This window comes from Leptonotus elevatus, chromosome 10, assembly GCF_054856555.1.
Source record: "Leptonotus elevatus isolate MCC_2025b chromosome 10, RoL_Lele_1.0, whole genome shotgun sequence".
NCBI classification, from domain to species: domain Eukaryota; kingdom Metazoa; phylum Chordata; class Actinopteri; order Syngnathiformes; family Syngnathidae; genus Leptonotus; species Leptonotus elevatus.
Window position 1 is genome coordinate 11,225,919 of NC_141248.1, and position 14,797 is coordinate 11,240,715.

A 14,797-nucleotide genomic window follows, 5' to 3' on the forward strand; every position below is an offset into this window, starting at 1 on the left:
ACGTATAAACAGTTTTCAACAGCAATCTGATGAACGAAGTGTCTTAAGTGTTCATTCCTTTGGTGATGAAAAGGACTGTGGTTATGCGCATGCGCAGTTTTCACTGTACAGTACTTGTTTTCCCTCTGTTGCGTAACATGGAGGTCCACGTGAACCACCACCGTGGTTTGACAAATCAATTCTGGATAGTCGCCCACAAACGATGTATCAGCCATTCAAAGAGCACATGCAAATGTCTTGTCCAATCATTGTGTACTGGGCGGGGCAATTCTCAACCAGACTCACGTTGCACAAATGTGTCAAGCGCACGCGAATACTAGGCGAGTTGGCGATTTAGGTTTGTGACTGAGATCTCACCAAAAATAGGTTAATTACGACACGGAAAAATACATTCAAGTGGAGGAACGCGTGAGGTGTAAAAGGTAAAATATTTAACAAAACAATTTTGCTATGTTTTTGGCAATTGTTACTGGGTTTAGCTTGCCAGCCATCTCGTCCACTTACCCCACACAAATAAGGAAGTAAATCCTGAAAGTAACATTTGTCTGGTGATCAGCATTTTATATAAGATAACTATCTATCTTCGGGAATCATAATAATTATTTTTTACTAAATCGAGCGCGTTCTTGTGCCGGCCGTCGATTGTCTTCGGTGTGAAGCCATAAGTAGCTAACGTTGAGTAACATGTCTGCCAGAACGCTGCGAGCTGAAGCAAGCGGTTACTTTTAAACCGTGTCAACTAAACTCTAATATACTATTTGAGTGCATTGGCGACTGCATTTTAAATAATTCCGACGACCGGAGTGGACAAGAAACTGTCATCTGACGTTCCCCACGATGTCACGTTTTTCATAATTTATAGTATTTTAATAGGCTTTCAAGCGCTTTGTGTTGTAATAACATCTCGTGAAAATGTAATGCTGTATGTATGTTGGGTTGTAAATAAACAAATCAAATTAAAATATAATTGCTAGTTAACTAGTAAATGCAAGTCAAATTTTTTATTTTTTATTTTTTTTTATTTTTTATTTTTATTATTTTTTTTTATAAAGGTTGTCTGGTTTAATGTGGCAAAGGGGCTTTGAACTTTCAAGAGGGGGTCGGGATTGTTTTGAGTCAGCCTCAAGTGCAGTCTGCTGTTTTGTTTTTTAAAAGCAGGTTTACACTGTTCAGGTAAACGGGTTGCAATTTTCACATTCATGACGTTAATTTTTTTTTCTTGCAACTTTGGTTTAAGTCTTTTGACTCCATCGTTACATTTTATATACATTGCAAGGTCTCAAGAGACATGCTTGAATGTGCATAACGATTTTGCGTCAGACTATGTCAGAATTCTTCTAATTTAGCACCATGACAAACTAATGAACAACAAAGTTTTGAGCACAAGTGGACAATTTAATGACGAGCATAAAATAACAGCCCACACGATGCCAAGAGGAAGCTCTCTCGACCACGGCAACTTAGATCTGCTGTCAACCATAGGCGTATCTAGCCCATTTTTAGGGGTGCTCAAGCACCCCTCAAGAGGACCCCCCCCCCCCCCCCCACACACACACAGTTTTGAGAGCTTTATTTTTATTTTTTTAAATGCATATAGAAGTCACTGCAGAGTATAAAAAACAATTTTGGGGGTAATTTATTTTACAAAATCCCAGACCAAGGACAGTAAAGCTCGGACTTGCACCCAAAAATCTGTCCGATGTTCAAATGTACCATTCGGTTATTTACTGTGTCCCAAAAAAGAAATGCTGGAGCTCAGTGCGTCAGGCAGTACAGATGAAAACAGTTCAAGCATGAGCTGCTGATTGGTTTATAACTTAGGCTGCTTGATTGGTTTATAACATAGGCTGCTTGATTGGTTTATAACATAGGCTGCTTCTGGAAATTAACGTTGTGGTGGGCGCGCTCTGCCTCCCCGAAAACACGTGGGGGGTGGGGGTGGGGGTTCTCAGTAATTTTTCGAACACATTGACTGCAGCAAACAAGTTGGTTTTATAACGTCTGCTTCTAACTACTACTATTGTTTTTAGTTTAAAATGGCTTACAATTCTGTATTACATTGTTGCCAAAGTGTTATTGCTCCTTTTTAGTTCTGTAAATCATTATCGTGTGCTGTAAATCATTATCGTGTGCGATACATCACACATCAGTTGCCATGACTACTTTTACTTCTTCTTGCATTTCTTCTTGTACTTTGTTTTGGTGTTTTAAATACAGTGTTATTGCATCATGCATGTCTACTACGTCTTTATTTTGGTGGATGGCAAATCCTTTTGGTGCATTACCGCCGGTGGCCAAGGTGGCGGTAATGCACTAAAAGTGTTTGCCAACCACCGATTACGGAATGGGAGTTTAGGTTGCCAGTCTGAGCTCAAAGTATACAGGTTGCACCTGCTATAAGTAACAGAACAAGCCAAACTATGAAAAAAGTGTGACTTAAATGTTGGTAATTAATGTTAAGATAATCACTGAAGTATGGGTTATCAAAAGACTTGTGAGTAGAGAGGCAGCCAAAGAACAGTGTCATGTGACTCGCAAATCCTACATTGGCTATGCCAATAGGTATGGTGGACTTCTATAACGGCATTTTGTGGTTGTCATTGTTTTATTTTTATGATTAATTGTTATGCACCCCGTATATAAACAGGTGGTTTTGTTGAAGAGGTAAGACTTAAGTGTTGTTTTATCATGTCCGCTTTAGCCCTCAAGGTCTCCTCATACCACCCTGCACCACCCAAAAAAAAAAGTTGTTTTAAACAGCAGGGTTCCAATATCTGAAGATGTCTTCCACTTCCAAACTGAGCTCCCTGATTATGTAATCCTGCAGAGACCATGCAGGATATTTTCACTAGCTTGCCGCTTGAGCTTTTCAGTGTGCAGTGGATCTAACAAGTCTGCAATCCCCTGTCCAAAGTCCAGGTTTTTGGGATGTAAATAAGTGCAAACCAGGTAAATCATTTCTTAAATTTTTTCCACCTTTTAATGTGACCTATAACCCGTACACCTCAATTGTAAAACGATCGGGGGAAAATAATGAGATTGGTCCATAATTTATGTGGGCTGACCAAGTATAGATTTTTGAAAAATACTTGATATTTGCCAAAATGTTACGTAACAAGGTTTCGGCTTGACCCCAGCGGTTTGTTACATTTGAACAATGAGAGCCCTGTGAAGCTGTCGAAGCGCTCTGTGCACAATGGCTTGTGCTATAAGACGCGACCACAAAAATGTCAGAAAAAGCAGACTAGAACATCTGAACTATATTTGGGGTTAATTTAGAGACTCTACAAATGGTAGCAGGTGTGTGCTTTCTCCCATTTAACATGAATTTGAATGTGATTGGTTAATTCTGAACACTCTCGTTGAATTTGTCCCCAGTTATAAAATGGTAGCCACACTTGTGTAAACCAGTTATTTATTTTTAAAATAAAAGGTAAAGCTAAAACCATTTTAATCTTAGGGAACTATTTATTTAAGTTTTCAGTTAACTTAATAAGAGATGCAACTGACCCTAAGATCCTTCTGAACATTTAGTTTTTGTTCAACATTAAAACAAATAAATGTGGAAGTTTAAGATTTCAGGTATTTTTGAAATATTGGAAAAAATATTTACTGTAGAAACTTGTTTAAGTCTCCATTTAACTTTTTAAGACATACTGATAACCTTGGGAGCTCCCTGAACATTTCAACAAATTTAAAAAAGGTCTATTGTCTAAGATCAAAAACAAAAAAAACTTTTGAATTTTGAACAGTCTGAAAAACTGTTCAATAAGCAATAACGCTTTGAGACATTACAATAAAGTCAAGATTTGCATTTGTATTTAAAAAAAATTGACACCAATATCCCCCCCCCCCTTTTTTTTTTTTTTTTACTAAAATTGAATATCGGACTTGACTACTAAAAATCAGCAATCGGTATCAGTCTATCACTACTCTGTACAAAAGTGACCAATTGCTACCTGACTCACTTTAATATAGCAGGCTTTGCACTTGACTTCCCGGTGCTGCCGATTCCACTGGAAAAGTTTGAAAGGACTTATGTTTGTCGTTAGCACAATATATTACATCATTACAGCCATACTCAGTACACACTCTGGTCCCATAAGTCGTTGCTCACCACCAATTAAATCCATGCGATGACTTGCTCTGAAAATGAATTTGTATCCTCCAAATCTGCAGTGCTGAAGACAAACAACCTCTCTCCGCATTCCACATGAATTAAAGGACTCCATGGAACCACTTCCTGTTGTTGATCATATGAAAACCACCACTGACCGAGGTGATTGGCGGAATTACCACTGATGTGCGACCAAAGCGAAGAGATGCCCACTGGAGACAGCGGCCCTGATGGAGAGGAGCCCTTGATACCATTGGCAACAGGAGGAAGTGGCAGGGAAGTCGGGATGTCATCGGGGCAGCAGGTCCGACGGGCTCAATCTGCGAGTGTCATGGTTCACGTGTGTGGAGAAGTGGGACAGGAGGACGAGGACATGACTAGTGGGTCGCACGACCGCGCCTCCCCAGACTATCACAGCATTGGAAGTGCCGCAGGATCCACCTCGGCCTCCACAAAGAGGTATTATGACAATGACAGAATCTAATTTCATTTAAAAGACTCAATACTTTATGAGCACATTGACATCCTTTCAGTGATTGTTATAAACATGGGAATGATCTGAGGCGTTCCTTAACCCCGCCTCCCGCTCATGTGTGTCTGCAGCAGTGTGAATGCAGATGGGAGTAAAGGTCATGTCCACAAAGAGATGATGAACACAGTAGCTGAGATGAAGAAGAGGCTTCCATCTGACAAACGCAGCCGCAGCAAAGCCAGCACTGTAGAGGCCTTGCACTATGCCCTCAAATGTGTCAAGCAAGTGCAAGGTAGCCTGTTGCTTAACGAAACTCTTGATTGACAATCAGAGGAAAAGTCTTTATAAGTTGGGTATGCTGTTTTCTGCAGCCAACAGCGAGTATTACAAATTGCTGATGCGAAATGGCCAGGATGTGAAGAGCAATGCCACCGTTTGTACTCGTGAAGAGCTGGAAAGAGTCACCTCGGAACACACCCTTAAGAACACGGTACACATGCCAACACTTGCCACTCATTTCTCGTCATTCTCACCGCAATTTGTACTCTACACAATAGACCATTTATTGTAAGTTGATGCTAAATTGAGAATGTCATCACAGTTGCGCATATGGTGCAAACACATAAGCACACATTTGCATGTGTCCCTTATATTTATTTGCCTTACACCTGGGTGGTGCGTGAGTGTAAATGTGTTTACTGCTTTTGTGTGTGCGTGACTTGGCTTGCGTGTGTGCGTGCGCCTCTGTACCCCTGTGTAGGACTCCTTCGTGGTGGTCTTCTCCCTCTCGAGCGGCCGTGTTCTGCATGCGTCCGAGCAGGCGCCCAGCATCCTGTGCTGCAAGAGGAAGTTCCTCGAGTCGGCCAAGTTTGTGGAGTTGCTATTCCATCAGGATGTGAACGTCTTCTACTCCCATACGGCACAGCCGCATCTCCCGCCCTGGACCAACTCGCACACAGGTGTGCTTGTGACACAAGTTTTTATTATTATTATTATTATTATTATTATTATTATTATTATTATTATTATTATTACTGGTACTTCCACCAAACACAAATGCACCAAGACAATTGGTATCGCAAGGTAAAACATGGACAACAGAATGACCCATTAAAGCAGAAGTCAACCTAAAAAAGTTCTTCACAGTAATATGTTAACACAGCATTCTGATTAATATTGCACTATCCGTCTCAGGGGGCGGCAATTTTGCCACTTGCTGTCATTTGAAGATGACATCACAGTTGCGCAAGGCTCAGGCAACGACCAATCACAGCTCACCTGTTTTATGAAACTGAGCTGTGATCGGTCGTTAACTGAGACCCGAGCAACTGAGATGTCATTTTCACTGGACAACAAGTGGCAAAATGGTTGCCTTCTGATATTGATTAAAAAAAAACTGCTGGATTTTGCTGCAGAATACTACATTTTGACTACATAGTTGGGCTGCCTAGAACATATTATTGTCAAGAACATTTTGGGGGGTTGATTTCTCCTTTAAACAGCAAAAATGCACCTGTTTTTGTCCATCTCCGAGGGCGGCCATTTTTGCCACTTGCTGTCAACTGAAAATGACAGCACAGTTGTTCTGGGCTCAGGTAACAACCAATCACGGTTCAGCTTCAGGAAACAGGTGAGCTGCGATTGGCCGTTACCTGAGCCCTAAGTAACTGTGATGTCATCTTTAGTCGACAGCAAGTGGCAAAATGGCAGCTCTCTGAGATGGATAAAAACGGGTGGATGTTGCTGTTAAACTCCTATTCCAGAAACACACTATGAATCATAAATTTCAGAATACCATGTTTTGACTCTACTGTTTGTTCAATATGGCGTGAATGGAATTGTACAGTGTCCAAAATAAACTGACATCCTGTCCAAACATCTTAAGTCATCCTCCATGAACCAGGAAGAGTTTTAATGAAAAGAATGAATAAACGCATGTTGGCATTGGCTGTTAAGAGAGACATTTTGACCGGTATTACCAGTCTGCCAAATCATAATGATGAAGAGCTGGTGGGAACAGATACAATGTGTGTGTACTTGGAGACATTTATTTGATTAACATCCATGTTGACCTTAATATTGTACAATTGTTTTGGCTCTCAGTCACTTAAAGCAACAAGGAAGTAGTGATCGTAAATAAAAACAAAACGTTCTACCCGAAACGCAAAAAGGGTTATAAGCCAGTCATTAGCTTAATTTGAGAAGTCACCTCGAGCTCGCTCTATTGGAATGTGTTGAATTTAGACTCGAAGCAGTTGCTGAGTAGAATAAATAGTGAGGTTCACAAGATTCTGTAACTCTCCTAGTTGTTTGCCAAATGGAAAGTGTTGCACTCTTACATATGTTTTCTTTTGTACTGGACTGCATGTATCTTACTGAATGACAAGTGGAAAATAAATGTCATTTCTTTGTGGCTGCCTCCACAGCGGGGGTTCTATTTGACTCTGCCCAGGTGAAGTCTTTCTTCTGCAGAATCAGGTCAGCATTTATGTTGCTATCTGTGATTTAAAAAACTGCTTTCGTAGAACATTTCTTAAACCACAATTCTGTAACTGTTTTATATGGTGACTTTTACATGACATAGAAGTTTCCCATCCGTTTCAGAGGTGGCAAGGATCGTGAGGGGGAGATGCGCTACAATCCGTTTCGCGTCACACCTTACCTGCTGAAAGTGCATGGAACGGGGAGCAGCGGGGTGAAGGAGGAGCTGTGCTGCTTGGCACTGGCCGAGCGCATCATTTCAGGATATGAGGGTAATGCTGTAATCATTAGCACCCGATGCACTATTCAGATGTACATGTTGGTAGATGTTTGATGTTTGAATAAATGATGGTAGCTAGTAGCTAGCCCTAATTTGCTTCAAGAGTGTCACGCAAGTGGTGTGTTACTTACTCCCCCAGCACCTCGAATCCCCATGGACAAACGCATCTTCACCACTACCCATTCACCTGGCTGTGTATTCCTCGAAGTGGACGACAGGTCATTTACCCATTCACGTGTGAAAGTTGGGAATTCACTGGACTTTTTAAACATCAAGTTAATGCAACTCATTTGGTGACCTCCCACAGGGCTGTACCACTGCTAGGATACCTCCCTCAAGATCTAATTGGTACATCCTTGTTAACCAGCATTCATCGAGAAGACCGTGCCCTCTTGCTGTCGATACACCGAAAGGGTAAGGTTTGATTTGCGTGACCATTCCTAAATGACTTCAACTTATTTTTGTTTTGTTTTTTATAGTGTTGAAGTATGCGGGTCAGGCACCGTTTGAACACTCGCCAGTCCGATTGCGCTGTCAGAACGGACACTACATCACGTTGGACACCAGCTGGTCCAGCTTCATCAACCCTTGGAGCCGCAAAGTGGCCTTCATCATAGGACGGCATAAAGTCAGAACGTAAGGAGCAACAAAATATGTTCGCAATCACGCAGTGTTCTCAGGTAGACGAATACATGTGTGAAAAAACCGGTTTTGCTTGTTTGCCTGTTGGGTAGGACTCCTCTAAATGAGGATGTATTTGCTGCTCCGAGTAAATTGGATTTGACTGTGACCCATGAAGAAATTAAGGATTTGCAAGCAAAGATCTACAAGCTCTTCTTGCAGGTGATTACTATTCATCTACGTATTGAAGTTATATTTATTTATACTGCTCGCTAAAAAAAATCAAATCAGCGTTTTTGCTCACTTTCATTAATGAGCCTTTCTACCCCCCCAGCCTGTCCATAACAACGGTTCCAGTGGTTATGGAAGTTATGGAAGTAACGGTTCTCACGAGCATTACATCAGCGTAGCTTCTTCGAGTGACAGCAATGGCAATGTGTGGGAGGACTCGCACCGGGAACCTGTAAGTCACGTAATTATCAAATTTTCTGTGAAGTATCAACGCTGCAGCCAAAGTGAATGACATTGTGTCTTTGTGTCCTTCCAGATGACTCTTCAGCAAATCTGTGCAGATGTGAATAGAGTCAGGAGTTGGGGAAAGCAGGCCTATTTTGATACCAGCCACAAAATTGCTCTTCTTGGTAAACCCGCCCCAGGTAGCGCAAACTGACAAATGCAAAGCGCAACATCTTTATTCCTAATACGTGTGTTTTTATTTGATTTTATTGAATGTTGGTTGAAATGATGTTGTCGTCCCATAGCACACTTGCTTCCGGGAGCATCCAATCCTGAGGTGGGCGATCGTGAAGAAAGCAGGAAACAAACACACATTCCCTCCTACCAGCAGATCAACTGTGTGGACAACATTATTAGGTTTGTGTGGTTCTTGTGTCATCTTTATTAAATGCCCAAATTTCTGTTTATCTCTTTATCAACTGTGTGTGTTCGGCGCTGCCCTACAGATATTTGGAGAGCTGTACTGGGCCAGCTCTGAAACGAAAAAGTGACTCTCATTCCCGAGCCACTTCTTCTTCCTCGTCCTCTACCTCCGAAGATATCAAGCCTGCCAGAGCCAATGACACAGCTCAAGCTGCCTCAGATGGTATCAGCAATTACATGTCTCAAGTCTGTTAGTTGAATTTTGTTTTATCTTGTTTAGTTTTTTTCTGAAATGTGCTCTCTGTCCAGTGGCAATGTTGGAAAGTGAGGTGTTGATTGGGCCTAGCACAGCAGCTGTTGTTGGAGCTCCTCTAACCGACATCACCATGTCCACTAAGGCAATGAGTGTGGTCTCTGTCACCAGTCAGCGTTCCTACAGCAGCACCATCGTCCATGTGCCCCAACCTGAATCAGGCATGTACAGTACACGCTGTAGTTGATCCAAACGACGGTGTCGCCGTCAGGGCTCTCCATTTCTTCCACACCCAACTTATCCTAGACTGCTTGTATCCGTTTTATTGCTTTACATACTAGGACACAGTCCTTTTCTATATTTTTACGATGTTTCTCAAAACATTTGTCCATATTCTAATTTCCTCAATCGATTTGAGTTTGATTCACAAGAGTTCAGTTCGATTCGATTTTTCCCGATTTGGTTCAATCCGATATTAATTATGGAACATCAGTTCTTCTTAAATGCAGCCCAACTAGTCCAAACACGGTATCCTGATTAATATTGCATTTGTAGAAGAAATATAACATTATTATTGAAACGAGAATTTTTGGGTTGACTTTTTATTTTATTTATTAATTTTTTCAACAGAAGCTACGGCCCTAGAAGATGTGCCAATGGACAGCGAGCCCACCGATGCTGCTCCAGCCTTGGTCCGTCCTGCTCCAAGCCCTGCCGCTGAGGAGCGAAGGTTTGTTGATCTCACCAAGGAGGTGCTTTCAGCTCACACGCAGAAGGAGGAGCAAGAATACGTGGACCGATTGCAAAATCGCATTCTGCAGAGCCCTTACAGTTTCTATCTTCAGCTGGACAACAGCTCCATGGCTCACTCACAACACAGAGGTTTGTATTCACAAACATAAATATACAGTATGATATACAGTACAAAGCCTTTGTGCATATTAAAATATTGTGTTTCAAAATTTTATTTGCAACAGGTGAATATCCACGTCCAATCAATGTTGGTGGGCTTAACCGCACTCGAAGAGTAAAACCCCGACTTAGGCGTCCCAAACCCATGGGCTCGTCAGACAGCTATGCCTCTCCACCCGGACCTTCACGTCGGGTCCCAAACTCCTCTTGGCCCTCTTCAGAATCCTCTCAGCCGCAGATGGCAGTGCCCTACAGTCAAACATCTCCACTTCAAGCCCCATTCTTTCCCATGTTGGCAACCCAACCGGCCCCGGAACAACCGCCAAGACTGCAACAGCTACCCGGAGCCCCTCCTATGGTGGTACAGCCCCCTGACCAGACCCAGCTCAATTACAACTTCCACCTCATGCAGCAAAACCAGAACCTGCCGGGCATACCAAATATACAGATGGAACCCATGCAGAATCTGCAGAATATCCCCAATTTTCAAAATATGCAGCCCATGGTGCCAGCCCAGAATATAAGTCCCTTCATAACACCAGTCATGACTGTCATCCTTCCCAACTACCCAACGTTCACGTCTGGGTATCCATCCATTTACTCCCCCTCCACTGCCTCCATGATGCCCCAGGCACCCATCACCATGGCAGGATTCGCCCCTGCTGCCCCCTTCCTGCAGCCCCAGTTTCAAGCCCAGCCTGTGCCCCAAGCTCAGACCTCCCCTGGGCCCTTGATCGGCTCACCCAGAGCCTGCTTTTCCGTCGGGGAAGAAGAGGAGACGGCAGGCCCGCGCGCATTATTCTCCAGCTCACGCTCAAGCTCTCCACTTCAGCTCAACTTGCTGCAGGAGGAGCTGCCCAAACCGAGTGAAAGACAGAGCAGCACAGGGCACAAGCTAGCAGAAAGCCTTCATGAGCAGGGTGCCAATGAGGTGATAGCAATACAATTTCCCTCATCACGGTTAACACGATTGCCGGCGAGTATGCAGCTCTGGCGCAAGGTTCTAACTGAACAATTTCCCCTCCCCAGGGTGATGTCCCGAGTAATTCTGGGAATCATGATGCACAATCCACATCCAGTGAGCTGCTCGACCTCCTGCTGCAAGAAGATGCACGGTCAGGGACTGGCTCCAATGCCTCTGGGTCTGGATCAGGAGAGTCCGGAGGATCGCTGGGATCTGGATCTGGATCTGGTTCTGGATCCGGCTCCACTGGTATAAATCCTGAATACAAGATTTTACTTCATTCATTCTTAGAAGTAGTGGAAATACCAAAACGCAACCAACTCCATGACTCATTGAACTTTTAAACTGCTCTAATTTTGAAACAGTTATGGCTGACTGACATCATCAATAGAATTTAACCACTGTATTATAAAAAAATTAATAAAAATACAGGAAAGTTAACCAATTGAGCAGCCAAAATCTTTTCTATATCGCAATAACTTCAGTTTAGGTTAAATTCTGATTCAAAGTCTTGCCAAATTAACTTGGTTGTATGACTTGAGTAGTGGCACTTGTCAATACTCCACTATAGAGCAGATACATACAACTTTGCTTCTAATTACAGGTAGAGATGAATGGTTTCCATTTTCTCTTTGGTAACAGGCAGCAGCAACAGCAGCAAATACTTTGCCAGCAACGATTCCTCCGACACATCACGCAAAGCCCGCAAGAGTCAGGAAGCACCAGCAGAGCACCAACGCAGCTTCGACAATCAGGTGGAGAGCTCCCTGTGGAGCATGATCCAGCACACGTCGGAGCATGTCATGATGACGTACCAGATCCGCACGAGGTACACACATGCAAGAAGTTCTCTACCTTTTTCATTCCTGTTGATGTGATGATGATTTGAACAAATATTCACAGGGATAGGGATCCCCCCACAAATGGTGAAAAGTAGTAGGAAGTTGACAGCCTGCCTAAAAATGTTTGCAATTACATATATTAATAGTTTGAACCGTAAATATAATCAACTCAACTAGGTGTGTAGGGGTGGAGGCAGTGGTGTGTTGTGGTCCCTGGAGAAGCGCGTATACTCTAAATGTTGGCCTTTTTTTTTTGTAGTCCAGAAAAACGTTCTGTTTAAAAAACACTGACATGTAAGAAAAATCCGTCATTTGTACTTACTCACAATAATAAAATTATCATGACTTGATTAAAAACATTTTGTAGTAACTGGTAACACAAGCAGCCTGAATTAATGTAAAATGTATTTATCATGAGACAAACATACAGTATAAATAATGTTGTAAAATAATATTTAGTGAATAATGAATACAAATACAGTCAACCTTAAAATTTTCTTGACAATAATGTGTTATATGTGACCTCACTAGTTTAAACATGACATTCTGATTAATATTACGTTTGTAGAATATGAGTTATGAAGAAAATTCCAGTCGTGTATATCATTATCAGAAGGCGGCCTTTTTGCCACTTGCTGTCGACTGAAGATGACATCATAGTTGCTCAGGGCTCAGGCAACAACCAATCACAGCTCACCTGTTTTCTAAAGCTGAGCTGTGATTGGTTATTACCTGAGACTTGAGCAGCTGTTATGTCATTTTCACTCGACAGCAAGTTACAAAATGGATTTTGCTTCTTAACTCATATTCCACTAACGCAATATTAACTCATTTGCTCCCAGAACGTATAAATACGTTCTATTTTAAATGGTTTAAGTGTCCCAAATATGTATTTATACATTTTGAAATGTTTTTTTTATGCTATAGCATACAGAATTCTTTGATGCAGCCTCTCAACTGCAAAAAAAACGTTGAAGAAATGGTAGTTATTACACAAACGGCCAGCAGGTGGCAGCAGAGCAAAATAGATCAACCAGGGGCCATGTTGAAAAAAAGCTCATTACTCACATTTCTAAATCGATTTGTGAATACTGATGAAACTTAGCTATATTCTAATGCTAATGGCTGCAAAACGGAAACAGATAGAAATATACTTTTTTTCCCTGATGAAAGAAGAGACTCTAATCTTTCTTTTGGTAGGTACTATACAACTGACCTACATCATGTAGGTCAGTGTGTAACCTATTTGAAGGATTATTTTATTTATTTGGAAGTGAGTATATACGCCGTATACCCTGGGCTTCACCACTGGCAGGAGGAGCTCAAAACAATAAAGATTTGAAAACTAATTTAAAAAGAATTGTAAAATGCACATTGATTTTGAAAGTCTGTCAACCCAAAACATCTTGTGTTTTTTGGAGGTTCACTTTGTATTTAGTTTATACATTACCTCCTGCAGGGACCAGAGTGAGGTATTGGCTGAGGACAGGGAGAAGCTGCGAGTGCTTCAGCCCCTCCAGCCATGGTTCAACCAAGATCAGCGAGAGGAGCTGGCACTTGTCCATCCCTGGATCCAGCAGCACGCCATCCCACAAGAGATTGACACTCAGGTGGGAATGTGCACAAGAGCTCGTGTCACGTCATTCATGTCTACTGTTCACCTAAACATCCTCGTGACTGTGTCCCTCAGGGTTGTGTGACTTGCAGCGCCTGTGCAGGAGCAGCCCATTCGCCTCCACCCCCAGACCCCGACAGCTCATCCCCTCTGAAGGCCCTGGAGCCACACTCCATTGTGGACACTTGAGAGCTGTGACCCCCAAACTACCATCCATCCTTGACAACTCCCACCATGCATCTTGTCTGATCAGGCCAGAGGATTCGTTCTCTGCACGCTAGTCTAGCTTGATATGTAAAGGGGTGCAAGAGAGATGGGTATTTGAATTTACAGGTATTTACGCTCAGCCGGCCTCAAGTGACTGCTGTCATGGGACCATGACTATTGTACCGTGTAGTGTAAAGTATATCCTCCGGCTACTTGATGCCCATTTCAAGATGCCCCCAAAGATGGTTCCTGCCCCCTGAACATGAACCCTATGCAGTCACTCTCTGCCTGTAGGTCAGATGTGACCGTGTGACAGCACAAAGACCATACCGGCCCGGTCCAAGTATCAGAAAACATGGACACTCTTCACTCACAATGGAATACCGGCTGAAAAACTATTTTAGGAAGTGGATGTCATTTTTAACACCCCCTGAACATGAGCACTGTGCGCACAAAGACATTGCTGCCCCAGTTTGTGAATCCTAACACAAACGAAGCACTTGGTGTACACATGAACTCCTTCAGTGACATGATGTCACACAATGGCGGATACACGGTAGATTGTTTAGATGGTTGTCTGGATACAAAGACATGTGCTGCTTTATGTAAAATTATGCTTTTAATCTTATTGGATGAATTGCTGCTGGAGTGTCATCGGTTGATTGTCTGTTGTTCAGATGTTTGTTAGTTACGCGGACTCCACAACAACAGCAAATACACTATGATGATCATTTCAAGGAGAATTCTTAGCGCCCCATGTATGCTCTTTCCCTAAAAGTCCTGCCCTTTCCTAAACTCACTGTACTAAGTACATGTGATCATGGGATGACTGACATATTCCTTCTTATGTACGTGTACGTGCGTGTGTATGTTTCCACTCGACTCTGAATATCGTAGCTAGTTACGTGCTGCTGTAAGTAAGCGTGTGACTGCTGCTTCCTTCCATAAAGCGGCCCATCTGCGAAACCAACCTGGTTTTCTTACCAATTTTAGATTTGAGATGATCTATAACAGTATCATGTTTTTGTAGGAAAGATGTACACACAACTTCAGTGTATAAAAGCCATTTGTCTTGAATTCAGGGACTGTTTGTGACACAAAGGAATGAATAAATGAACTATGATGTCTGAGCTTTTTAGTATGCATATTTGCTT

General features: G+C 42.4%; 1 protein-coding gene across 1 annotated transcript; it reads left to right on the forward strand.

Moving 5' to 3' along the window:
* The first annotated feature begins 142 nt into the window (after positions 1 to 142).
* per3 (period circadian clock 3) lies at positions 143 to 14,773 on the forward strand. Its single transcript, XM_086087751.1, has 22 exons — positions 143 to 422; positions 4,180 to 4,576; positions 4,721 to 4,881; positions 4,961 to 5,079; positions 5,350 to 5,548; positions 7,016 to 7,067; positions 7,194 to 7,342; positions 7,490 to 7,568; positions 7,658 to 7,764; positions 7,830 to 7,986; positions 8,085 to 8,193; positions 8,306 to 8,434; positions 8,519 to 8,627; positions 8,733 to 8,844; positions 8,934 to 9,073; positions 9,160 to 9,324; positions 9,734 to 9,985; positions 10,081 to 10,946; positions 11,045 to 11,228; positions 11,622 to 11,808; positions 13,281 to 13,431; positions 13,512 to 14,773. The coding sequence occupies exons 2-22, from the start codon at positions 4,302 to 4,304 to the stop codon at positions 13,623 to 13,625; spliced, it is 3,816 nt and encodes a 1,271-aa protein (XP_085943877.1). The 5' UTR covers positions 143 to 422; positions 4,180 to 4,301; the 3' UTR covers positions 13,626 to 14,773.
* The last annotated feature ends 24 nt before the right edge of the window (positions 14,774 to 14,797 follow it).